The following is a 27215-nucleotide window of genomic DNA, read 5'->3' as shown; positions in this document are numbered from 1 at the left end:
ATTGGGCTCAACAGCATCTCTTAGTAGGAAAAACAACAACATCCTTGTGGCAGGAGTCACTGGCAAGGTTCCCCAGTCTGTACCACGCAGGTTAGAAGTTCAGAGTGCTCCCTTCTGATCTTAAAAACTCTGAAAACACGCTCCTTGCCCACCTTTGGCAACATGCCCCAAGGGGCCCCCTCTCTCTGAGACTAGAAGCCAGGGAACTTTTAGCCATGGCAACTGGTCCCAAGTGGTAATTAGAGGAAGGCATTAGTACCTTGGACAATGAGGTCAACTTCTGACTTTCTTAGTTGGCCATTGCCCCCGCTCCTGGTCCAGAGGACCTCGCAGATATACTTCCCTGTGTCCTTCCGAGTCACCGAAGTGAAACGAATGCCCGTAGGTGTGTACTGAGCACGGCCTTTGTAGGGGTCTGCAGAGAAAGAGGAGACAGCAAGAGCCTGAGAGCGCTTGGAGGTGGAGGAATACAGGTGAGAGCCAGAACAGGCTGCTGGTGTGGAGAAGGGGAGAGCCCCAAAAACCAGCCTCAGAGCAGAGAGAAGGGTAAGGAGAAGAGCTGATTAAATGGGGTTCGGTTCAGTTCAAATACAACAAGAGGTCTCCCCATTACAGGAGGAAGCTACAAGCCCCTATGTCCAATAGCTAAGCCAGCCCAATCACAGCTGGCCGGGGGATAGAGGGGTTTGTTGCAGGGTTTAAGGGATGGGTTCTGTTATGCTATGCTGCTGGCAGATATGAACTAGTTAGTGAGGAGGTTATTCCACCCCATTTCTTTCCTCATAGCTCTTCCCACGAGTGTTCAGTGCTTTTAAGAAATTAGTTAGCAGTGGTAAAGCTGATTCCAGGCAAAGTAATCTAGAACGCGGTGTGTGGTTACACCAGTCACATTAAAAGACTGTTCTCAAACTGTTCAGCTGACATGGCTGAGCAACAAAGGGGTCTGCAGAAGGCGAGGAAGCCATCACTAGGACAGAGGACACAAAATGGGTGGTTGCTTCTCGCCTGTCTTTGTAATACCTTAGCACAGCCGTACAGTACAGCTCAGCCACTGTAGCATCAGTGCATGCTGGGATTTTTGAAACACCTACCCCATAGGGTCCAGCTCTCTGTTACTAGGAGAAGGGGCTTCTGGCTAATTTCCAGATGTGAAGCACTGCACTGCGGGAAAGAGTAGTTGAATCGGGGTAACTGCTGCCAATGCCTGTGGCTTCCTGCCCATATTGGGAAGTTACAGACTGAACTGGTTGAGAAGGACCCAAGCTAAAGACCCCACTTCGGATCAGGGTGGATAAAAATCTATGATTAAAAAAAAAAAGTTTTTAATTTAAATTGGATACAGAATTATTTTCAAAAATAAACTTATTTAAAAATAAATTTGACATTATTACAACCAGTATTAAGGCCAAACTTACTATCATCTATTAAAATCATTTACATTAATTTTTTAAAAATGAATGGCATGTTCGCTGCTGAAGTTTTAAAGAAAGTCAGATCACTGAACTGGTGGAAGTCACTGGCTAAGGTCTTGAAACCAGAGTTTATTGACATGCTGAACCAGCTTTGGACAGCAGTAGCTTCTTCTGAATGTGCAGAGAGAAAATTTTCCCCCATTTCAGTTTATTAACTAATTCATCTGAACGACTAGTTCACTCATTAAACTAACTGGGAGTTGAAAAAACAGAAAAACTTGTTTCTTCTTCCAGTCTATGAATAAAAAGCAGGTGTAATCTTGCCATGGTGACCAGAAACAAATCAGTTCAGTTCACTAAACTACAGATAATACTTTGTTTAATAAATCAGTTTTAAATGCTAAACATACTGTCAAACTTTTCTTATTTATCCAGGGCACGTAAGGTAGTTTTATTGAACTGCTTAAAAATGTTTAAATACTGATTTTGTGCCTTTTTATTTAAATTCCGATCTCCATCCAAACAGAGCTTGACACAAATCAATCACAAAAAAATGTTAATCAGGTAAATAAGAAATGCATAATTCCCCATTTTCAAACAATAAAAAATGTAAACTTTAAGAATGGGAAGAAATGTATGTTAAGCTATATAATTGCTTAACTAAATGTGGATCCACCTGCTTAGCAAAGAGCACCAGCAAACTTAGGGTAAAGCTATATTTAGTTGCAATTGAACATATTTTAAATGAATACCAATTACTAAAAATCAATGCTTCTTTAGGAAAATAACCAGGGGGTGGAGGCAGCCTCCCGATTCAACTATACTAAGCTACTGGGGGGGCACCGACCACCTGCAGCAGCACCCCAGCACTAAAACCTTAATCCCGGCCCTGGTGTGGTGAAGCGGGCTGGAGAGCGAGTCTGCCCCACACTCATCCCCACAGCTAGGGTTGTCAACTTTCTAATAGCAGAAAACCGAACACCCCTGCCCCACGCCTTCTCCAAGGCCCTGACCCCACTCACTCCATCCCCCCTCCCTCCCTGTCCTCCACCCTTGCTCATTTTCACTGGGCTGGGGCAGGGGTTTGGGGTGCAGGAGGGGGTGTGGGCTCAGGGTTGGGGATGAGGGCTCCGGGGCACTGGAGGGGGCTCCGGGCTGTGGCCGAATGGTTTGAGGTGCTGGAGGGGGCTTCGGGCTGGGTCAGGGAGGTGAGGTGCATAAGGGGGAGGGGGTGAAAGCTCTGGGGTGGTGCTGGAGATGAGGGGTTTGGGATGCTGGAGGGGGCTCCGGGCTATAGACTCCGGGGTGGGGCCAGAAATGATGGCTTCGGGGTGAGGGAGGTGGTTCAGTGCTGGGGCAGGAGGTTGGGGCATGGGAGGAGTTGCAGGAGTGGGTGTGGGCTCTGGGAGGCGGTTCAGGGCACAGGCTCCAGGCGACACTTACCTCAGGCGGCTCCCGGGAAGTGACCAGCATGTCCCTCCAGCATGTCCCTCCAGCTCAGGGGTGGCCAGGTGGCTGCGTGCTGCCCCCGCAGCTCCCATTGGCTTCAGTTCCTGGCCAATGGGAGCTTCAGAGCCGGCGCTCAGGGCAGGGACAGCATGCGGAGCCCCTGTGGCCGCCCCCAAGCCAGAGGGACATGCTGACCACTTACCAGGAGCTGCACCACGGAGCCTACTAGCCTCGCTGCACTGCCAGTTGGACTTTTAATGGCCCTGCCAGGTCCCTTTTCCACTGGGCTGTTTCAGTCGAAAACCGGACACCTGGCAACCCTACCTACAGTGGTGGCTCATGTCTCGTACGGCTGGGCCCGGCTTCCTGCTCCAGGCATTGTGACCTGGTGCATGGGGTTGTAGCATCACTCAGGTTTGGGCCCTCCATTAGACAAGGCAAAACCTGAGTGATGCCGCTACCCCATGCACCAGGTCGCAACACCCAGAGAAGGAAGGCAGAAGCTGATGTTGCAGGATGGGTGCAGGGCGGGTTCACTCTGCAACATATTTCCCCTCCACCCTCTGGGGCCTCCCATTCCCATCGGTCTGGGAAACAATGTATTTCTGTTTTTGCACCCTTGGTTTCACAATATCTGTGGGCGCAAGTGAACCCATCAGCCCATGCTAAAGCCACCACAAATGCAAAACAGGATAAAAATCGATCATTTAAAGCGCTCTGATTTAAAATAATCCACCCTGCCTCAGATGCTGCAACCAGCTGGTATAACCTGTGCTTATCCAACACCTGGACCAGAAACCGTAAAGGGGCCCTCACACACTCCGTACAATGGACTCACGTACCTGTGAATTTGGAATCATAATAGAACAGCACTATTGAAGAGCCCTTTTCAAACTTCCACTCGACCCTGGGTGTTCCGCTTTGCGATACATATGCAGCACAGGGTATTTCAATTGCTGGAAAGACACAGCAATAAGTCAGCATTGGCACCGCATCCTAAAGGTAATGTCATGTAATAAGATCCTATCTGTAAACACCTGGCAGAGCTAAGCCAACAACATTTGTTTTAAAAGGGACTGGGAGCCAGATTTTCATTTATACCCAGGACCAATTACCACGTAGCGTGAAGGGATCATCCTTCCTGAATCCCAAGAGTTGGAAAAAATGCCTAACAGTGAGAGGCTTAAAGAGCTGTTTAGTTCATTGAAAAGAAGATTGCGAGATCACATGATTATGGCATACAAGTATGTTCTCAGGGAAAAAAATACCAGGTACTAAAGGGCTCTTGGGCACAGAAAGGCAGAAGAACCACCAATGGCTGGAAAAAGTCAGATCTGTTCACAATATTGTATCGTTTTTAAAAGAGTGATTAACCATTGGAACCACCCAGGGAAGTGATGGATTCCTCAACTCTTGATGCCTTCAAATCCGTCCCGGCTGCCTTGCTGGAAGAGATGCTTTAACCAAACAAGTGATTGGGCTCAATATAGGGGTAAGTGGGTGAAATTCTCTGGCCTGTCAGATGCAGGAGGTCAGAATAGATGATCTAATGGTCCCTTCTGGCCTTTAAAAAAAAAAAAAAAAATCGACCATTTCCTGAGGGCCACCATGTTAACGTCACGTGGTCTGAAAATGCAGCCTACTGCTGACATGCAATACTAAAATCACTGGAACAAAAACATTAACAAGCTTTTTCGTTCACTTCGTGCATTTGGCAGCACTTTGGGTATAGTCCGTTTCAATGCTGCCTTGTGTGGTCAGTTTATGAGGGTCTGTAGGGAGCCAGGGTGGCTCCCCTCCGAACCAGAGGGTAAAGAGCCACCCTCTGAGCCTGAGTGGGCGGGGCCAGGCCAAGCTTCCGCCAATCCCCGGAAGGGGAAGGGTGGGGCAGGAAGTACAAAGGGCGGGGCCCTCTGCCCAGTGAGGAGAGCACCAGGGAGGGAGACAGACACAGGCTGCTCCCTCGCGATCCTGCTGCCGACCCAGGCGAAGCCCTGGGCAAGGAGGAACCTGACCGGGGGGAAGGCCTGTGGCAACCAGGGCTACCGGCCGCTGAATACCCGGAGGAACCGGGGCTGCCCGCAGCGAATTACCCGGAGGAGATGGAGGTTCTGGAGCTGCCCGCAGCGAAATACCCGGAGGAGATGGAGGGACCGGAGCGACCCGCCTGAGAGAGACCGGGTAGGAAGTAGCCCAGGGGCCCAACTACACCGTGGGGTGGGTGTGTTTGGTCAGTGGGTGCGGATTGCCCCGCTGACCCAGCGGCGGGACCTTCGCCTCCCGCCACTGTCAGGGCCCTGGGCTGGAACGCAGTGGAGATGGGTGGGCCTGCGTTCCTCTACCCCGGCGCTCCCCCGCCTGAGGGGGGCGCGCGCTACTGACTCTTGCCGGCGCACCTCCCCGCTAATTCCCCAACGCCCGGGAGGTGGGGCCGAGGCCTGCCACGGAGACCATTGCTCTCCATCGCCCCTAGGGGCTCGGAGGACCGACCGCCACCCGTCACAGGGTCTTTCCATCAGCAAAAGGGCAGAAATTCAGTTATGAAAACTTAAAACAGAAATTGATTGTGAAGCTGCAGAAACGAACAGGGACAAGTATTGTATCTGAAACTACTGGGAACTCATTGAGATTTACTAGATTACAAATCGGTGTTCTTGTAAGTGTGAATCCAATATTAACAATAAATTAGAAAACTGACATCATATTGGCAGCCCGAAGCAGAGCAGAGCTACGTTCCACTCCTTCTTGAATGCCTGGGAAACTAGAGATGGAATTATCACTGGCAACCGACATTAACAAAAAATAAAAAAAACTAGGGGTAAAATTTTCAAGTCACTTAGTGCCAGATTTTCAAAGGTATTTAGATACCTAAAGATGCAGGGAGGCACCTTTTGGGATTTGTAAAAGTGAAACCAATGGGAGTTACATTTCTAGCCCACCTAGGTGCTTTTGAACACCCACTAGGCACCTATCTGCACCAATAAGCACCTAAATATATTTGACAATCTGGTCGCTTAGGCACTTCGTTTGAAAGTTTTACCCTAGATTTAGTAGTTCAACTTGCCAGAGGCCATTCCAGATTCTGTACTAATTCAGTCATCTTGTTTGCGCTCAGGCATCATCTTCACCCTGAAACTCATCAATATGCTCCGATACAACAGCTATTAAGCCCCAAACTTTCATCTACATTTCGTCTGAGACATGGACACTGGAATCTCTAGAGCAAGAAGTACTTGAATTTCAAAGATTCAGTACTCACCAAAACTACTGTAGTATTGCTTTGAGTGCAGAAAGACTCCACGTGTATTTACTACTGGAGAGAACAGTTTCTTACCCTACAGCAGCTGTGCTTCTTTGAGATGTCGTCAGTGTGGATCCCACAGAAGGTGCACATGCGTCTCATATGCATGAGTTCAGATATTTTGAATAGCAGTATCTGTTCGGGGCTGTAATAGGCAGAGAGAGCCTGGAGCACTCAGCCTGGTGCAAGATCTGTGTCCTGAACCAGAGGCTGTGAGCCAAAATCAGGCCGTGTATTAAAGCAGATACTTACAAGTTCACTATTCAGTGCATGAACTTGTCAAAGTTGTTGCTAGTGTACTAGGCACTAGATATTTACGTAAATATATTCCAGCTACTACAGATAAACCATCTGATCTTGTACTAGATTGGGGTGTGACAGAATACTGAATAGGGATGTTTTGTCCAAGATATCAGGAACAAGGGGAGGTAACAAACAGATGTCATGGAACACGTAAGGTGGTACGTAAGGATATGTTGTTAGAAATTAAAGGTGATACTAATTTTATGTTTACTTATATCTGTTTACATGGCTAACATTAAACAGTCAGTTCCTGTATGTCACTATAGCTATTGATTCAGAGATCAAAAGGGAATAACAACATTTAGATGAGTCTTGGGTGAAATAATGTCACTGTCTATATGCCACTTTAAAGTTTGTGATAGACTGCCTAACGGATAAACTGCCTTATGTAAATCCGTGTAGCTAATTACCGGTAATGCTTAGAAAATAGGTCCACTTCAAAGTATCCGTGATTGCCTATTGTTCGCCTAAGGACTCCGAACTGTAAAAAGATGCCTTGGGTCCCAATCTTTTTTATCTCAGATCTGATGATTGCTTCGTGCATGGGGAAGCTTAAGCCCAAGATTGAGATCCCAGTCCTGACTGGACTATAACCTGTTAACATTGGATGATAACCTATGCACAAATTCTGAAAGAACTCTTTGCAACTACAAAGCTCATCATCTCTGCTATGAATCTGAATCTCAAGAATTGTATTCATGACTGAATGGATACTGATCTTTTAACCAATACTCTCTCTCTCTTTTTTTAATAAATGTTTGTTTGGTTAATAAGAATTGGCTGTAAGCGTGTATTTGGGTAAGATCTTAAATATTCATTAACCTGGGAGGTACCCCTCTACCCCGATATAACGTGACCCAATATAACACAAATTCGGATATAATGCGGTAAAGCAGCGCTCGGGGGGTGGGGGCGCTGCGCACTCCGGTGGATCAAAGCAAGTTCGATATAATGCAGTTTCACCTATAACGCGTACGATTTTTTGGCTCCTGAGGACAGCGTTATATCAGGGTAGAGGTGTAGTGTGTCCAATCCTTTCGGAATGGTAGAAATTTATATAATTAAGATTTTCAGTAATCCTCATTATATTTGACTTGCGTGTCTGGGTGGAGGCCTAAGGCTGGGTTGCTTTAAGGGAACTGTGTTGTTGGCTTCTGGGTAACCAGTGAGGTGTTATAGAAGCTGTTTTGTGCTGGTTTGGTAAATGTAGGTATTGGAATATCCACCAGCTTTGGGGGTTGTCTGCCCCATTCTCTGCAGTTCACCCTAATTAAGTGACCTCAGTTGGCTCCCCTGCAACTCCGGTCACAGGGTCTCTCTCCAAAGAAAGAGGGGGATCTCTACTCAATTTAAGCAAGGAGGAGTACATGGGTTAGGTGAGGAGGAGTATCTCTTCCAACAACGGTGCCATCAGGCGATGTGCCATCGGGGCCGGTTCCATTAGTCTCTTCAGCACAGGGAACATGTCTGGAGGGGATCCAGATTACCCCAGGGCAGAGACCTGTGCCAAGATTGGTGCTGGGTCCCTCATTCCCTGTGCCATTCACAGCCTGTGTCGAGGATTCAGATGCTCTGTCCTTTGACTTGATGTTTTGTTTCCTTCTTCTGGGACCTTCCTTCACGTTTGGTGCTATATATGGGCTCTGTCCAGTCCCACAAGTGTGTCTCATCTTTATGTACAGACACGGATGCCAGCTTTACTGCCTGGGAAACCAGCACCAGAGTGACCGATGCAGACATCACAGCTATCTGTGCCAAGAGTGTCAGTACCGCGGCTTCTGGTGCAGAGGCCTTCGCCAATATTGAAGTGGTTGGCATCAAAGTCACTTGTGCCAGCTCTACCGATATTCTCTTCGCATTTTGACCAGCACTCGATCTTGAGCATGACCTACACTCAAGAGAGCGCTGGCCGATACTAGTTTAACTAGCCTGACACTGGTAATGGACATCACTTCTGTGTCTTAAGTGACCCATGTGGACTGCTCCAGCATATGCAGCCTGAGCAGAGTATCCCTGGATTTGCAGGTCCTGGATGAACAGGACTTGCCCACAGAGCACCCATCTGGGAGGTGGCTCTCCCACAGGCAGAAGCTGCTTTGACTGTGTCCATCCTTGACAGACATGAGTCCATCACAGGATAGGCAGATTTTGAAGTCCGCCATGAGATGTGGCAGCTTGCATGAGGTATGAGGGGGTCCTCAAACTTTTTTTTCCATGTCCACATGAAAGGAGTGTGAAGATGAAGATTTTTTTTCACAAATCTGATTAAAAAACATGTTCAGTTAGGGAAGCAGTGGGTCAGACGCTTGGTCGGTCCCGTCTCGCTGCCATGGGCATCAAAGGGAAGAGAGGGAGGATTGCGTCTGCTCTGCCTTTTATGCCCTCAAACAGGAGCACGAAAGGGCCAGGAAGTGAGAAGATAAGTGGCTCCAACAGACACAGCTATTCAAAAGAAACTGAACTCATGCCCACGAGACGCATGTGCAGCTGCAGTAGAATCCACACGGACACCAAGTTGAAGAAGAGCTGACTTTACAACATCTTAGGAACAAATGGTCATGACTAGATCACATTCAGTATGTGCAAACAGAATCACATCTAAACCAGTAACATATATACATAGCTGGTGCTTTACAAGGGCCCATTTCACAAAGCTGAAAACAACTGAACTAAACCAGCTGGCAGGAACCAACCCAGGGATAATCTTTGCAGTTTGTGAGCTCTGAGCCATCCGTGCTCCTAAAGACCACTACACTAACTTCTGCTGGTAGGAAATAGGGCCAGAGTAGCAGTATGTCAGGGTGAGCTCTTGAGCATAGACAATACAGTGATGGGAGGGATTCTCGTGTCCCTGTAGTTAACTCACCTCCCCGAGAGGCAGTAGCTAGGTCAACGGAATAATTCTTCATTCACCTAGTGCTATCTACACTGGGGCTTAGGCTGGCATAGCTGCCTCTCAGGGGGGTGGACTTTTCATGCACCTGAGAGATGTTGCTCTGCCAATGTAAGTTTTCAGTGTAGACCAGCCCTCAATCAGAGATCATTCCCCAGCTGGGAAAGGCCAGTGGGTGAAACTACACTTTGACTGCTCAGGGCAGCAATCAACATAACTTCTCCATCACCGGCAATTTTTAAATCAATCATTTTTTCAGAAGATCTGCTCTAGTTCGAACAGCAATTAATTCAGGGAAGACCTATGGCCTGTGTTATCAAGGGAGTCTGACTAGATCACAGTGGCCCTTCCGGCCTTTGAATCTATTAATTTAGCACTCCACACTTACGGTCGTTCTCAGGCACTTGAATGGTTTTTGTGTCCATCACCTGGGCAGATATCAAGGACCCTATGGGAAGGAGAAAAAATACGATTAGGATAGATGTTTGTTTACAAACCACAGAACCCAAGTGATCCCAGAGCCAGCAGAACAGCTGCCAAGCTCAACCCCACAGAGATTCAGCTCTCCTATGAAGGATCAACACCTTAAGAACATTCTTTTCTACCTCATTTTCTTGGAGAACTCTTCTTAGCCTTACAGTAGTTGCCAAGGGGTTTTAAGTCAGACTGCTTCAAGCTTTGCTTTCTGGTTGGTTTTTGTTAAGATAAAGTTAAATGTTTGCATTCGGTAAGGCCTTAAGGCACTGAACAAGGATCACTAGGACCACTAGGTTAGACACTACACGTGTACGGAACAGTCCCTGCCCCAAAGTGCTTACAATCTAAAGACAAGACAGATACAAATTTCTTCCCTGCTTCCTCTTTGAACAATTGTCCCCTCTGCCCCCCGCCCCCCCAACGCACATTGCCTCCCCAGTCTCAGTAGCACTCCTCCTCCCCACACAAAACCACTTAGCTTATCTCTGATCAACCAAGAAAGAGCCAAAACTGACTGAAGTGTGTACAGGCTGGTTCCTCTTCCGCAGAAGGGGGAGGCAAGTTCCCAAAGGGTGGGGGCAGGCAGACCACAGAGCCCACAGCATCTATGACTAATAATTTGGACAAAGGAAGCCTCTGTTAAAGGTTCCACACCCTCACTCCTGCAGTTAACGCAAAACTCACAGGAAACACCCGAGACCTCCTAGAAGTCCTGCAGCAAAACCAGGAGAGTGCTGACTTGACATCCCTGATGTTAAGGTAAAAGCACAAAGCATGTTTGTTTTTTGGAGGGAGAAAGGTTTTTCCAGGCCTCCTTCACATGTCATAAAGAAAAGAAAATCACAAGCCCAGATTTCTCAAATGCTTTGGAGGTATTTTTAAGCAGCAAGAAGCCAGACACTCATTTTTCCAGAGATCACTCAGGCAGTGGTTCTCAAACTTTTGTACTGGTGAACCCTTTCACACAGCAAGCCTCTGAGTGCAACCCCCCATATAAATTAAAAATCCTTTTTTCTATATTTAACATTATAAATGCTGGAGGCAAAGCGGGGTTTGGGGTGGAGGCTGACAGCTTGTGACCCCCCATGTAATAACCTCGTGACCCCCTGAGGGGTCCCGACCCCTAGTTTGAGAAACCCTGCTCTGAGGTGACCCAATGTGTGTTGGGCTGAGAGTTCCTGGTCTTGAAGAAACTGGCAGGTCTGAGACAGCACTCACCACTCCCAATTATTTTTAGAATAGCTCAACTAGGAGACTTCTCACTGAAGAATGAAATACTCAGCGTTTTCCACTCTTGCTGCAGATAACATCCCCAGCATCCGACCTGGCTTCGGCCAAGTATCAGAGAGCCTGCTGCCATCTAGCTTCCCTCTGAAGCCCCCCCGCTCACTCCTCTTTGCCTCTGTGGAAGGGAACAGAGTCCTTTTCCACCTAAGCACCATCGCCTGTCAGCTAACAGGAAATCCACCTCTGGAAGTGACCTATTCAGTAAGCAGGCAGACAAGGGAAGCCTAACAAAGAAGGCAGGAGGTAGCCTATTTAAAATATCCTGAGGAACAGAAGGGCAGGACATAGGTTTGTTCTGTCTCCCTAGCTCCACCCAGATAGCTTTGCACTTTGCCATTGTACCACTCATTTTTGCTTATGCAATCACAGTTTCCTGCGCTGTTACAGAACTTTTATAGCACCTATTGCCCTTGACGTGCGTGCAATCTTAGATCTATAAATACAGTGTGATTGCCATCGGGGCTGGAAGCCACAATGCCCTAGTCTTACCAGGAACACCACCAACACACAGACACTCAGAGCCCTGAGGCTCTGGCTCCGATGAGCAGCAAGTTCCAAATGGGACGGGGACTTCCACTGGGAAAACTCTGTGCTGGTTCTAGGCCAGAAAACAAAAAGGTGATGGCACGTGGATATGATGGGCTATGACAAGGGAATCTTTCCGGTAGCTGGGTCCCTGACAATTCAGAGGTTTAAAGATTCTCACCAATACCCTGAATTGCACCTGTGCCCCAAAATGGAGCCGGTGCACTGCTCTGAACGTAGTTCTGGGCAGCAGCGTGTTCCCCAACCGGAGTTTCTGGGTGAAATCCAAGAGCAGTCCTACACTGAGCTCCTTCCAGCCTGGAGAGGCCAAGGGCACAGATGGTCACTGGCAGGCGAAGGTGCAATCTCCTGTTTGCTGAGGATAGAGAAGGTCAACATGGGCCATTGCCACTCCCTGAGAATCCAGAAGGACCTTGAGATTGTGAGCGGCGCTGATGGGAGTCAGGCACACCTAGTGAATATGTTTAACCCCAGATTAGATTGCAGTCATACAAGATTATTCTCCTTTTGTTTTTAAATCTCTTTAGGTCCCTCTATGCTATTTCTCTGCCCTTGCTGCTGTTTGCTGCTCTTCCTGATTTAACATCATATGAATGTCATTAACATGCTTTTTCTCTCATACAGGAGACAATTGCAAAGCTTTAATTTGCAAGATCTATAGCATTTTCTGCTTTACAAACATGAGAGTTTAGACTAAGATGCTCAAAGCTGCCTAAGGGACTAACTGTAATGGGCACTGGGCATCCAAAATCCCCTAGACGTGGCTTGGCAAGTCTCTGCCTCCGAGTCTCTCCAAACCCCATGGGATGGGGTAAGCAAGTGGCCCTGTTTTATAAAGCGGCAATGGAAGCACACAGAGATACTTTACCTGTCAGGTGTTTGGGGCAGGAATAGTCTTTGTTCCATGTCTGTACAGTGCTTAGCACGTTGGGGCTCCTAGATGCTACCAAAACACAAATCCCCAATACCCCAGACCCAATACGTGACTTACCTAGGCTTACACAACAAGATTGTGACAAAGCCAGGGACACAACCCAAATCGTAGGCCACCAGTCCTGTGCAATTCTCTAGAGATAAGACCCAACCCTGTGGCACCCAACTAGACAGTTATCTAGGTATCTGGCCGTGTCACTATTACCCAGGAGTCAATCCCACCACATTGTCATTTATTACCCTGCTAGTTTTCAATCCATAGCACAAGCGGCATAGACAAGATAATCTGAATTAATTGCAACAGAAGATTGAGACAGGCTAACCAAGTTTTAAAATCCAAGTGTGACATCTTCATTCCTCAACTGTTGCTCTGTCAGAAGAAAACAATCAAGGAAAGCTGTTACCAAAATGGAGGAAGTGACTAGAGTGACATGAAAGACAGTGTGTCCCCAACTAAAGGACAAGAAGGGTGTATCAGGATTTCCTGTTCTGGATCATCTCCTCCCTCGCAGCCCCACAACGAACCTAGCCCACATTTGTCAAATGAAACTTTGCTTTGTGTTTTTCAAACACCTCCCCTGACCAATCCCCAGTCTTTAGTCATCCGGCTCTGCATTTCCTGCTTTGTTTGGAACAGATTACACAAAACATGACTTTATACAAGGCCCCATATCTGGGAACTCAGTTTGTTTCTCATGCCGATTTGCCAGGTGTCCTGGCTCCCCAGCAGCGTGGCAGGTTTTTCATTGTACCTGCCTCCCCATTGGTTTTACATTTCCTTTTGGGGTTGTTTCCTCCAGATGCCTATGACTGGCAGGCAAGTTACCACCCCCCACCAGCATGAGTACTCAAGACTTGCTAGTGGTCTTGTGTGCGTCTGGAGCTTGACACATTTAGCGTGTGCTTCAGGTGGATGGGCTGCTTCTACAGTGGCAGTCATCTTGGATGCCTGATTGCTAAGTGCTAGTCTTGGGTCTGCCTTAGGCAACTCACACAAGTTCCTCAGTTTCCCCTTCTAATTCTTAAATCCCTTCTCACAAGGGGTGGCTTTCTACAGTGTCATAATCATGGGGGAAGTTTACAAGACATGGTTCCTCCCCAAGAAGTTCACAATCTAAAGCCCCACTGATTCCACAACCACACCGGGGTGACAGCTAAATCATGGCTCCGCTTTGTAGTAGAGACAGGTCTTGGGAGCATTCAGCCCTGTCTGTGAATGCTCTTACACAGCCCATCGGGAACAGCCAAGATCAGCCAAGATCCAGTCTACGCCACCAAATGTAAATCATGCTTTGATTATTCTGAGGGAAAGCTAGGCTGTAACCGGAACCAGTGACAGGGCTGTTCTGTAGACTGGGCCTTATAACCAGCATGGCAGTGGGGAGCACAGGCCACTGGTTGTACGAAGGTGGGAGATCACCCTGCAGCCTCCACACTGCTCACCCCCAGGACACAGACTCAGTGGCGAGGCTGCACCTGACCCTGACGCAGCACCGAGGCTGCACCTGACCCTGACGCAGCACAAGGCCTGGGCCTATCCCAGAAACACCCTGGGGCCCTGCCCCTCCTAGAATCCTAGAATATCAGGGTTGGAAGGGACCTCAGGAGGTCATCTAGTCCAACCTCCTGCTCAAGCAGGACCAATCCCCAATTTTTGCCCCAGATCCCTAAATGGCCCCCTCAAGGATTGAACTCACAACCCTGGGTTTAGCAGGCCAATGCTCAAACCACTGAGCTATCCCTCTGCGCCAGGTGCAGGGCAGGCAGGATCTGAGTGTGGAGGGGCTCAGTGTGGGGGGATCCAGGTGTGGGGTGAAAGGATTCTGTGTGGGACAATCTGGGTGCAGGCTGCTCAATGGGAGAGGGGATGTTAGGTGGGGGGGGATCTGGATGCACAGAGGCTCATTGGAGGGTGGGGGTACCAGGTGCAGGGGCAATGGGACTCTGAGGGGGCTTCCAGGTGAAAGTGGTTGGGGCTCAGCAGAGGGGTCTGGGTATGGTCTTGGTGGGGTGGGGGTCTGGGTGCAGCTAGTTGGGGGTCAGTAGCATGGAGGTCTTGATGTGGGGGCTCAGGGTGGCGCAAAGGGGTGAAGCTTGAGTGCAGGGAGCTCAGTGGGGCGTGGTCTGGGTTCGGGTCCGGAGACAGGGGGTCTGGGTGCAGGGGGGCTCCAGTGGGATGGGGTTCGGGTATGGAGGGCTAGAGGGGTTCTGGGTGTACGGGGTGAGGCTTGGCGGGGGTGTCTGGGTATGGGAGGTCCAGATGCACAGGAGTTGGGCGGATGGGGGAGCAGCTCCCCGTACAGTGACCCCTCACCCGACAGCTGAGGAGCGATGGGGGCAGGAAGCTTAGCTTCCTGCAGCTGGGGCAGGGGTTGTTTTTTGGGGGGAGGGGAGGGGGGGAAGAGAGGAAGGGGATCTCACACAGCTCCAGCCACTCCTTGCAGGGGAACAGGAAATCCCATCCTCCCCTGCTCCAGCCCAGCCAGGACTAGCAGCTGATCCTGGCTCAGGGTAGGAGCCAATGGCTGGGGTGTCCTCAGCCCTGCAGCAATTTACCTCTCCACCAGTTGCTCTGGGGGCCTGAAACAATGTATCTGCACAGCTAAAGAGTGGTGCGTAACTGCTCTTGCAGCTTCCCTGACAGAAAGTCATTTTTCTGCAGGGAAGCAAAGAAATCGGCTGGGGACATGAATTCTGCGCACACGCAGCGGCATAAAATTCCCCCAGGAGGAACCTGTGTAGTGTTGTGTTACCAGTGGGCACATATAAACCATGATCCAAGCACCGCTTAATCTTCTCTTTAACAAGCTAAATAGACTGCACCTATCTTAATTCTACTGCACCTACGATTACAGGAGCTGCAGAAGCTCAAATCGTGTGGAATCAGGAGTACAGATGACAACGTGCAGAGTGGTCACTGAAAGGGCACACAAGAGCACTGCATGAATGCACTGAGGGGACCAACTGTAAGGACACAGCTGTTCTGCCAGCACTTTCCATTTACACTAACACTGCTGCCAGTGCAGAGTGACCTAATCCAAGATACATATAGAATCATAGAATATCAGGGTTGGAAGGGACCTCAGGAGATCATCTAGTCCAACCCCCTGCTAAAGCAGGACCAATCCCCAATTTTTGCCCCAGATCCTGGCAGCTACCCTTGCTCTAAGCAAACACAGCAGTGCTGGATGCATTCAAGCACTGATCTGAGCATTCCTGGGGGTGTTTAGAACGATCCTCGAAGCACAGGCTGGTGGATTGAGCTGGTGGTGCAATTCCTAGTGAGCTAGGAGATGCAGCAACTCTCTCTCGGGGACTGCACTGAGTAAGGCAACATGACAAATTCAACCAGCTCCCTGCAGCTTCTGCTTTACCCCCACCCCAGTATGCCTACAACTCATCTTTAAAGGTGAGCTGTGAAACAGAACAGAACAAGCGATTTGCTTTTGCCCCTTGCTGCTCCTGTGCAAGAAGAGGTTACAGCTTTTCAGAATAGCAGGTTGGGGGGTTTTTTATTATTGAAATACCAAAGACCTCAGGTCTCCCCAAGGATCTGCTAGAGGGCTTTGCAAGACCTGAATTGTGATGGCACACCAGACCATAGCCTGGGCAGCATATGTTCCTTCTCTTGCACTAAGAGGGAAGAAATACCAGGTCTAAGTGAAACTAAGGATTTTGGAAGGACAAGGGGCTGCATTGACCCCCCCCATGAGGATTTGAACCTGGGGCTCCAGGGAGTAGGTATTTTAAACCCAAGGGCTTAGCCCACTAAGGCAGCCCCTCCAGCACAAGAGAACTAAGAAGCACCTAAAAAGTCACTCAAGGAAGAAAATGAAAGTCTGCCCTGTGCTCTATAACCCTTCAGGTATGAAGATCTTGGGGGCAAACTTTCAAAGGGGCCTCAACCAATCTGCCCCGTAAGAAACAGGATTGAGATGGTTCACTCTCTCAACATGCAGGCACACATTTCCACCCAGGCAGCTGCCATCTCAGCTGTGCCAGGAATAGATTGTGGACATACGTGCCGACTCCGTGGGTGCTCCAGGGCTGGAGCACCCATGGGGAAATATTAGCGGGTGCTCCGCACCCACCAGCAGCCAAGCTCCCCCCTCCTTGCCCCCTTCTCTCCTTCCCCCACACCGATCACACTGCATCCCTGCTCCTCTCCCTCCCAGCACTTCCCGCCCCCCGCCCCCTCCCCCGCTGCCTAACAGTTGTTTGGCAGCGCTTAGAACTTTCCAGGAGGGAGGGGGAGGAGTGGGGACCTGGCGCACTCAGGGGAGGAGGCAGAGAAGAGGCGGCGACTTGATGGAAGGGGGCGGACTGGGGGCAGACAGCGCAGGGGCGTGAAGAGGTGGGGGGGTGTCGAGCACCCACCAGGCAGAGGGGAAATCGGTGCCTATGATTGTGTAAAACAGGAAGCTGTTAATTAAAAGATGTTACCATGAACTGACTGTAATCAGTAAAGGGTGGAGGGAGAATTGGCGTCCAATTGGTGTCCAGTTTGCAAATTAATTCCAGTTCTGCAGTTTCTCATTGGAGTCTGTTTTTGAAGTTTTTTGGTTGAAGAATTGCCACTTATAAGTCTGTTATTGAGCGTCCAGGGAGGTTGAAGTGTTCTCCAACTGGTTTTTTAATGTTATAATTCTTGACGTCTGATTTGTGTCCATTTATTCTTTTGTGTAGAGACTGTCCAGTTTGGCCAATGTACATGGCAGAGGGGTATTGGTGGCACATGATGGCATATACCACAAAAGTGATTTTTTCTCCTGTTGATAATAGCCCACTTCCACTTTAATTGAATTGTCTCGTTAGAACTGACCCCCCACTTGGTAACACCCATCTTTTCATGTACTGTGTGTAAGTGGGTTTTAGCCCACGAAAGCTCATGCCCAAGTAAATTTGTTAGTCTCTAAGGTGCCCCAAGGACTCCTCTTTTTTTTTTTTTTAATGGGAAAGGTTTCCCAGGACCAGGATGGATATCCAGTCAAAACACAAAAGAGAGAGACACCCCCAAATAGCCAATAGCCTGGTGGTTAGGCACTCACCATGGATGTAGGAGAATGGCAAAGCAGGGTCTTGAATCTGGGTCTCCCACATCTCAGGGGAAGTGCCCTACCCACCAGGATATTGGCTATTCTGGTTGGGATGGGTCAGTTGGTCTCTCAAAAACCTTTGAAAAGAGGGACTCAGTTTTGCCCGGATGCAGAACAGGAAAAGTCTCAAAAAGTCTAAAAAAAAAGGACGGGAAAACCATTTCCTGCCCACCTCTCATGCACAGCACCTAGCATAATGCAGCCCCAGTCCCTAGAGGGACACAACATGATCAGCAGCCTGCCACAGCCTTACTCTAGTCTATGTGGCAATGCTCATGCGTCGCCCATGAACCAGCAACTTTGTGGGGCATGGTGTCAGCTTTAGATACTTCCAGTAAGACCCTCCCACTTGTTCAGATGTCCTTTTTGGTCAGCTTTCCTTGCAGTCTTTACCTTTCCACTGCTGTTAATTCTTCAATATACACTCTTCCCTCTGCTGTGGGGAAGGGAAAGCTTCTCTTTAGGAGCAACATTGCAGGGGATAGCTTTGTAACGTAAGCTCAAGATCGGAATCTCTGAAGCTGCAAAATCGGGACCAGAAATCCCAGCCAAATTTCCCAAACAATTTCTTGGTGGGGAAAAAATAAAAATCCATGACCCAGTCTCTGTCCTACAAAGTGTCTCAGCACTCCCTGCAGTTTCCTGCATCCCCACAGAAATGGGGCGCAGTTGGCACATTGGGGATGTGAGGAAATTAGTGTGGTTGAGTGACAAGGAAATGCATATTGCGGCAATTGAAGTAAATGGAGGACAAGGGTCAGAGCAACAGTTTGAATAACTACTTCCTCAAAGTACACACCTACCAGGGAAACCAATTTCTCTTACAATAGGAGTACAAGGAAAAGCTTCTCCCGCACTGTTTTAAAACTTCCAAGTCTTGTCCAGTGGTACTGATTACCCATCTCTTTGCAACAAATTAGTGCAAGAGCATTTGTACCAGCCACTTCAGCCAAGCCTGCTTGCTTTGTAAAGAAAGAGTAGAGAGACCAGAGACTCATGGCCATTAAGACACGCAGCACAGAGCTAATGATAAGCTGCTGAAGGACAGATGCAGAATCCAGTTTAACTAGAGACACTACTAAGCTCTTGCACTAGAAGGGATGCCATTCTTATGCTGTTCGTGCAGCACCCGGCACACTGAGGCTCCAGTCCTGCTTAGAATCTGTGGGTGCTACCACAGTACACTTAAAAATTAAGTTGCCAGCTGCCCCTTCCCACACAGCCACCTATTATTATTTATAGTTTATATTATGGTAACATTTAAATGACACCACCAGGACAGGCCCCACTGTGACAGGGACTGTACGAACACATAGTAAATGACAATCCTTACAAGCTGGTTCCTGGGAGTTGGAGGGTACTTATTAGTTCACAGGCAGTGCCAGAAGCGGATGTAGAATCAGGGTGGGGACAGACAGCCCACCACATATATTTATGCCAAGAAGGGTCAAATGAGTCATTCTGCTCTAAAACTACAAACAGCACAAAATGGAACAGGCATGCCGAAAAAATTAAAGCTGCCATGGTTTCAGGTCACCCAGTCATTTAATTTTTCACCCTGAACGGTTGCCAAGCAGAAGCAAGGATACAGACCTGCATAATGCAGCTTCACTTGCCCAGCAAGGTCAGGTCAATGACATTCCTGGGACCTTTTCAGACCCATGTCCAATCCATTACTAGGCAGGCAGAGGTGGGTATCCAGGGCACCTGATCCATGGCCATTCTGCTTTATGAAATGCTGGGGAAAAACTGGGAAGACTCTGTGATGGGTTCGGTCACAGAGACCCCCTTGGGACTGTCACCTGATGTGCTGAACTGACCTGTGAGCCCGTTTTCCCTGCCAGCTTGGGACTCCAGAATCCTGCCTTGTTGAGCCAGACACGCCAGCCTGCTGCCACCCAGACCCAGCCTCCATTCTTCCTGGGCTGGCCTACACATACACAGGAAGGTTTGCAAGTAAACAGAGCCATTTACAGCCAATTGTCCTAATCAATGGGAGCCATCAAGATTCCAAACCACCATTAAAGGCCCAAACTTTGCATAATTACAATAGGACCCCAGCGTTATACTTCATATTTCTAGTTTTTAGATACAAGAATGATACATACATACACACAGAATGAAAAGTTTCGGAGTAGCAGCCGTGTTAGTCTGTATCCACAAAAAGAAAAAGAGGACTTGTGGCACCTTAGAGACTAACAAATTTATTTGCGCATAAGCTTTCGTGAGCTACAGCTCACTTCATCGGATGCATTTGTTAGTCTCTAAGGTGCCACAAGTCCTCCTTTTCTTTTTACATAGAATGAACACACTCAGTAGATTATACGCTTTGTAATGAGACCTTACGAGAGACCTTTTGCATAAAGCATATTTCATTTACATTATATGTACACTCATAAGCATATTTCCATAAAACATTATGAAGTGCAAAGTCATAATGATGATGGGTCTGGAAGGCCCAGCTTACAGGATTGAGAGTTAAGCCATATTTATCTTAACGAAGATGAGGTAGGTGATAATACCAAGTTCTGTCCTCAGGAGTGCAGGAAGGAAAATACTGATTAGAGGAGACAAATACAGCAAGAGCTTCCTGGACAGTGCAACATAAATATCCCAGCATCCTGCTGCGGCTGGTAGTGGCCATTTGGTCGGTGTGGGACAGATGGGGAAATATCTGTCCCATTGTCATAGCCTCAACAGATCCCCCCCGTACACACATGTACTCATGTTCATAACTTACCACCGGCGGCAAAACCATCTTCAGAAAATGCAGGTTCTGATAGAGCAGCTGAGACCCTTGTTTGCTGAACTGATGTCACCAGAAACATCAGTGCAGCATCAGCATAGATAGGGCACTGGTGCTTGTCTAACCCTGCCCAGTATAGGGGTTCTCAACGTTTCTCTTTCTGCGGCCCCCTCAACATGCTATAAAGATTCCATGGCCCACTTGTACTGCTACAGCCGTTTCTCTCCCTACAAACGCCAGGGCCAGCACTAAGGGGTAGGAAGCAGGGCAACTGCCCAGGACCCCACAAGGGGCACTGCGAAGCTAAGTTGCTCAGGCTTTGGCTTCAGCCACAGATGCTGGAGCTCAGGGCCCAGGGCTACAATCCTGCATGGCGGGGGCTTCTGCTTTCTGCCCTGGGCCCTAGCAAGTCTAACACCAGCCATGCTTGGCGGACCCCCTGAAACCTGCTCACAGCCCCGCAGGCAGTACTGGGTTTCCATGGCAGCACTGGCGGCGTTGTAGCCGGGCCCATGCTCAGAAGGGGCCCCAGCCTGCTCTGCTTGCACTGCGCCCCGAGACCCTGCCTGCCCGCTGGCTCCCCCTGCCCACCACTTGCTCCTCTCTGCCCCCCGCGCCGGCTCCTCTCTGCCCTCTGACCAGACCCCAGTGCACCTCCAGCTCCAGGCAGTCTCTGCTTCCACCTCCTGTGGGGCCCCACCTGTCTCCCCGGAGCTGAGCCACCTGGGACTGGTACAGAAGCCTGGCCAGTCTTGGCCTGTTGTGGGGGGAGGACAGCGTGGGGGGCTTGGTTGGGCCCCTCCAAGCAAGTGGGTCCTGAGGGAGCCTGGCTGATGACACCACTCCCGAAGGGCCGGGCTGGAGTGATTCCCCGCCCAAGCTGTGCTGCCGGCTCAGCCCGGCAGATACAATTTCTTCCCAGCAGGGCCTGTGAGTTCGGCCAGGAGACAGGGCATGGGTCTCGGGGCAGGGGAGGGGTGCTGGGCTGTGAGAGGGTGGGGAAGATCTGTGTGTGTTGGGGCACTAGGGAGTGTGGGTTCTGTGTGGGGTGCTGAGCAGTTGTAGTGGGGCTGTGGCCAGCGGGTGCTGGGCAGGGGTGGTGTTGTGCAGCGTGCTGTGCATTTGTGGCCAACGTCTTGGGTGGGCGGGGGGGGCGGCGCTAGGCAAAGGGAGTTGGGGGGGTGTTGCTGGCCGGGGGGCTCAGCATGAGCCTGCCCCCAACAGGTAGTACTGCAACTGCCAGTCTGTAAATAGTGCCCTCACACTGGGCTGGACGGAGCGGGGCCACCCCCACCATGCCATGCCCCATTGCCCCTGGCTGGCCCCTCGCTCTGGGCACTGACCTCCCTGGCCCACGCCATGCTCAACGGCCTCCATGGGGGCCCACAAATATGTTTGGCACTGGGCCCACAAAAGGTTAATCTGACCCTGCCCCCAGGTAGATTTCCCAAAGAAGACTAATGTAGACAAGGCCACACGCTCTTCAACTCCCTGCCAAACCCTTATTTGGATCACCAGATTGTCAACTCAAAACCTTTGCACACCTGTTCCCCAAACACATCATTATGCCCTCACCAGCCTACAAACAGAGCTCCGAGTATGCCCCTGGACTGGGTATTGGCTACAGGACTAGAGTGAACAATGGTCTAATCATTAATGGTACCTTCTAGTTCCTAGAGCTTTGAAAGGAGTTCCTTTCAATAACAAGCTAATTGTCAAGATCTCGCTTATAAAAAGGAACGTTCTTCCTCTGCCACGTGGGCCCCAAATTGCTTGACATCTCCATGCTAGAATTCCACACCGGCCAGCTGTTCCAGCATCCAGGATGGACCAAAATTAACGTATCAACCAGTTCAACATTACTAAGAACATTCAGTTGAAATGGACGTACTGATGGAATTCAAGAGGGCTCAGGTAGTCTTCGATGATGAAACCCAAGAGCCGTCAGCACTGCAACAGGGGACTCAATTTGCTTTACCATATCAGCATACCTCACTCCCCTTACACTGGAAAAGGCAAATCCCATGGGAATAGCCCCTGGGACTGATCACCTCTTTTCCAACACCAACCTGTGTCTGTACCACACCTCTGGCCATGTTCAGCAGCAGGTTAAAATCCATTAATAGATTTTTACCAGCACGGTTGCGCCAGGGTGTAAGTGAGATATAACTGAGTTTACAGTTTCCAAAAGCAAACTGGGATTTAGGATTGCCTCTCAGCCACATCGTTTCCACCCAGGCACTGGAAGCAGCAGTGTGGTGCTCATTTCTCCAATCTGAGCTACAGAGGTTTGCTTTTATGTATGAAGAACTCAGATTCACTATAAAAAGATTTTTTCCAAAATCCACACCCCAGAACACCAACATCCCAAAGAGCACAAACAGAACTAGGTAGTTATATCTGAGCTCCTCACAACCACCAATGGATTTTATCTTCCTCCACAGCAGCGTGAAGTTAACTATTATCCTCATTTTACAGATGGCAAACTGAGGCACAGTGTAGATTAAGTGATTTGCCAAGGTCACACCAGAAGCCTGTGGCAGAGTAAGAAACTGACCCCAAGTCTCCTGATTCCCAGTCCAGAGCCTTATCCAATAAGCTATCCTTCCACCCTGCATGAGACTAATTACTGAGATCTTTGCACTTCCAAAGGAGATTTCCCCTCCAACATCTGGGTCAACAACCACTGTGTCACTACATCCCTAACGGATGAGAAGTTCAGGTTTATGAAAGAGAGGCACGCTCCCTCTGGGGATTTTAAAGGCTCAGGGAGCGAAAGGCAAGATCTCTGTCCTAACAGGACCCTATCAATACTTGTTTAGTCTAGACCACCAGTTTCTCAAGAGGTTTTTACATCCTTTTGAAACTCCTGCCCTCTGTCTGCACTATTGAGACAACCCTGCTGATACCTCTACCATTAACAGTCAAGCATATTGTCCCTATTACTAATATTTTAAAGAGATTAAATCTGTAAATACATTTTATAGGAAAACAGGAAAAATTACTTTGTTTTAAGTGCTTTTTAACCCACTTAAACAAACAACTTAATTTGGAGCCAACTTCACATTAGTATTGATTCTTTGTGTGGACAGACTGGAGCCTTCTGCAGTCAGCATTTGTTATAAGCACCTCTATCAAGTCCAATCCCCGGCTCAAAGCAGGACCAACACCAACTAAATCATCCCAGCCAAGGCTTTGTCAAGCTGGGCATTCAAAACCTCTAAAGATGGACATTCCACCACCTCCCTAGGGAACCCATTCCAGTGCTTCACCACCCTCCTAGTGAAATAGTGTTTCCTAATATCCAACCTAGACCTTCCTCACTGCAACTTGAGACCATTGCTCCTTGTTCTGTCATCTGCCACCACTGAGAAAAGCCTAGCTCCATCCTCTTTGGAACCCCCCTTCAGGTAGTTGAAGGCTGCTATAAAATCCCCCCTCACTCTTCTCTTCTACAGACTAAACAATCCCAGTTCCCTCAGCCTCTCCTCCTAAATCATGTGCCCCAGCCCCCTAATCATTTTCGTTGCCCTCCGCTGGGCTTTCTCCAATTTGCCCACATCCCTTCTGTCGTGGAGGGACCAAAACTGGATGCAATACTCCAGGTGTGGCTTCACCAGTGCCGAATAAAGGGGAATAATCACTTCCCTCGATCTGCGGGCAATGCTCCTACTAATATAGTCCAATATGCCGTTAGCCTTCTTGACAACAAGGGCACACTGCTGAATCATATCCAGCTTCTCATCCACTGTAATCCCCAGGTCCTTTTCTGCAGAACTGCTGCTTAGCCAGTCGGTTCCCACCCTGTAGCAGTGCCTGGGAGTCTTTCGTCCTAAGTGCAGGACTCTGCACTTGTCCTTGTTGAACCTCATCAGATTTCATTTGGCCCAATCCTCCAATTTGTCTAGCTCACTCTGGACCAGGGGTCTCAAATTCAAATGAGCAAGAGGGCCACATGAGGACTAGTGCATTGGCCTGAGGGTTGCATCACTGACACCCGCCCTTGCTGCCCTTAGCCCCGCCCCCACTCCACCCCTTCCATGAGGCCCCCAGAGGGGGCAGGAGGGGTGTGGCAGAGACTCAGGGCAGGGAGTTGGGGTGCGGGGTGCAGTCTTCAGCCCGGCACCGCTTACCTAGAGAGGCTCCAGGGTGGCAACGACGTGCACCGGGGCCAGGGCAGGCTTGCTGCCTGCCTGCCCTGGCCCCGCACCACTCTGCTCCACTCCAGGAAGCAGCCAGAACCACGTCCCTGGGAGGGGTACACAGCTCCGGGGTGCAGCTCTTGCCGCTCCTCTAGGTACCTCCTCCAAAGCTCCCATTGGCCGGGAATGGGGAACCACAGCCAATGGGAGCTGTGGGGGGCGGTGCCTGGAAGCAACAGTAACCCACAGAGCCCTCTCCCCCCCAGGCCACAGGTCCGGCTGCTTCAGGGAGCAGTGCGGGGCTCGCGGCACCACGGGGTAGGCAGGGGGCAGGCGGGGGGCCGTGGGGAGCCGCACAGCGCAGCGTGTTGAGACCCCCTGCTCTGTATCCTATCCCTACCCTCCAGCGTACCTACGTCTCTCCCCAGCTTAGTGCCATCTGCAAACTTGCTGCGGGTGCAATCCATGCCATCCTCCAGATCATTAATGAAGATGTTGAACAAAACGGGCCCCAGGACCGACCCTTGGGGCACTCCACTTGATACCGGCTGCCAACTAGACATGGAGCCATTGATCACTACCCGTTGAGCCCGACAATCTAGCCAGCTTTCTATCCACCTTATAGACCATTCAGCCAATCCATACTTTTTTAATCTGCTGGCAAGAATACTGCGGGAGACAGTGTCAAAAGCTTTGCTAAAGCCAGTGAGGCGGGCGGAGGGTAGAGGAGAGGGCAGGGGCAGTGTACTGAGAGAAAAGAACAGGAGGACGTGTGGCACCTTAGAGACTAACACATTTATTTGAGCATAAGCTTTCGTGGGCTACAGCTCCCTTCATCGGATGCTGCGCAAATAAATGTGTTAGTCTCTAAGGTGCCACACGTCCTCCTTTCCTTTTTGCGGATACAGACTAACACGGCTGCTACTCTGAGACCTGCACTGAGAGAGAGAGAGACACAGCCCCATGTAACATCACCACCGCGATCAGGCCAGGCAGACCCACCGAGCTGATGAAAAGTGAAGCTCCTGAACCGCCTCCTGCCCCCGCCCCCTCGGTCTCACCGCCCAGCCCCCTCACTCCTGCCCCCGGCGCGGCACTCACAGGAGCTGACGCTGAGGAGCACGAAGTGGAGCCGGCCCCACGCCCCGGGCCCAGCCATCGCCCCGCGACCCACGGAACTCCGAGAGGCGACGCCCGCCGCTGCCTGACTGAGCCCCACCCGACCCGGCTCACGGCCCGCAGGTGAGGCCCCGCCCTTCCGCCAGGTGAGGCCCCGCCCTCTGTGCCCCCATTGGATCCCGGCCAACGCTCACCGCCCCGTGCACCCCGCCCCCAGGTGTTGATTGGATTCCGGTACGGTGTCGTCGATGGCGTCAGCCCTGTGCCCTGACTGGCTATCACACCAACAGCTCCGCCCTGATTGGTTACCAGTGGGGCCCTTCACCTCGCCCCCGTGAACTTAGTCCCCGCCCCAAGGCCCTGCCCTCCCGCCGCCAGGCGGCTCAGGTTGTCATGGTGACGGAGGCCTCAGCCCGCTCCACTGGCCCGGACTGTGCCAAAGAACGCGACCCCCGCTCGGCGCTGATGGGGGCGGGGCTGCACCCAGGGACTGGGGCCCCCCCAAATCAGAGAGGCCGCTGGGAGAAAGCTGCCCCCCCCCGCGCTGCCCCCAGCCTAGCTCATCCCCCACCCGTGTCCTGCACGCAGCCTCCTCCCACTGGCCCAAGGTCCCCCCCTTCCCCCGTCCCTGCACCCAGACTTAACCTCCCCACCGCCCCGTGGCCATGTTAGCCGATGGCCAAGGATGTTTGGTGAGGTGCCAGCTGTGCCCGTTTTATACCATCCGTGACTTTAACCGCTAGGACGCACTGTCCCTTCGCGGCGGGCAGCCGGGGCTAGGCTGACGGATGCCCCAAGGTCCTAACCACCCGTGACTTTAACTGCTAGAGCTCAGAGCTCCTTCGCAGTGGGCAGTCAGGATTGACTGACAGGCGCCCCAAGAGTTTGCCCCGTGGAGGCGGCACAACTCAACGCTAGGCTCTTAGTACTCTCACCTAATGGCCAGGCTTTATAGCCAAAACGGCTGAGGTTCTTTAATTGTGTTGGCTGCTTTACAGTAAACCAGAGAAACAAGTCAGGCTTATGCACAAATGGTTACCAAAATTTATTAAACTAGATTCTAATCATGTGGTTACAAAATTGCTAGTGCCTACTTATTTAAATGTAGAGATGTTACACACACAAACAAGTTACAAAACTGAAGCCACAATCCCAAAGAAAGAAAACAAAGTATAGAGCTCTATTTCAAAATATGTGTACATTAAAGATAGGAGATCAGGTGTGGGTGCTTCTTACCCTCCTTGCATCTCTCGATTCCAGCGGTGCCAAGCCAGGATCGGTCACTCAAATCCGCGGAAAGACGAATAAGGGACAAGGCTTAGGGACCCTCTTAGCTGCAGAAGCCTTGGGAGGCTGTCACTTATCTGACCAGCAGATAGATAGTGAAAAGCACTCAAAAATCATGGTGCTGTAGGTCCCATACTTATACCTCTGTACTCCTTTATTCTCTTTCTCCTTTCTTATGCCAAATTGGGGCTGGTCTGTCTGGGCGACGCCAGCTCTCGCAAGAG

At 50.1% G+C, this 27215-nt stretch overlaps 1 protein-coding gene across 3 annotated transcripts in view; it reads right to left on the bottom strand.

Moving 5' to 3' along the window:
- The window catches only part of LOC141977320 (junctional adhesion molecule A-like), a 37186-nt gene extending 11387 nt beyond the window's left edge, over positions 1-25799 (bottom strand). The window contains exons 1-4 of one of the 3 annotated variants that reach the window (XM_074938737.1): positions 25687-25799; positions 9747-9806; positions 3704-3817; positions 260-415 (exon numbers count right to left, since the gene is read on the bottom strand). In XM_074938737.1, the coding sequence (XP_074794838.1) occupies positions 260-415; positions 3704-3817; positions 9747-9806; positions 25687-25744 (388 nt within the window). In that variant the 5' untranslated portion in view covers positions 25745-25799. Of the gene's footprint in view, positions 1-259; positions 416-3703; positions 3818-9746; positions 9807-11828; positions 11843-19517; positions 19617-25686 lie in introns of those variants that run through there. The other 2 variants (XM_074938738.1, XM_074938739.1) reach the window with 2 other exon arrangements.
- Between the last annotated feature and the right edge of the window lie 1416 nt (positions 25800-27215).

This window comes from Natator depressus, chromosome 24 (assembly GCF_965152275.1).
Source record: "Natator depressus isolate rNatDep1 chromosome 24, rNatDep2.hap1, whole genome shotgun sequence".
Classification (NCBI taxonomy): Eukaryota; Metazoa; Chordata; order Testudines; family Cheloniidae; genus Natator; species Natator depressus.
Note: the sequence above shows the minus strand (reverse complement) of the source record. Positions and strands in the feature narration are given on the sequence as shown.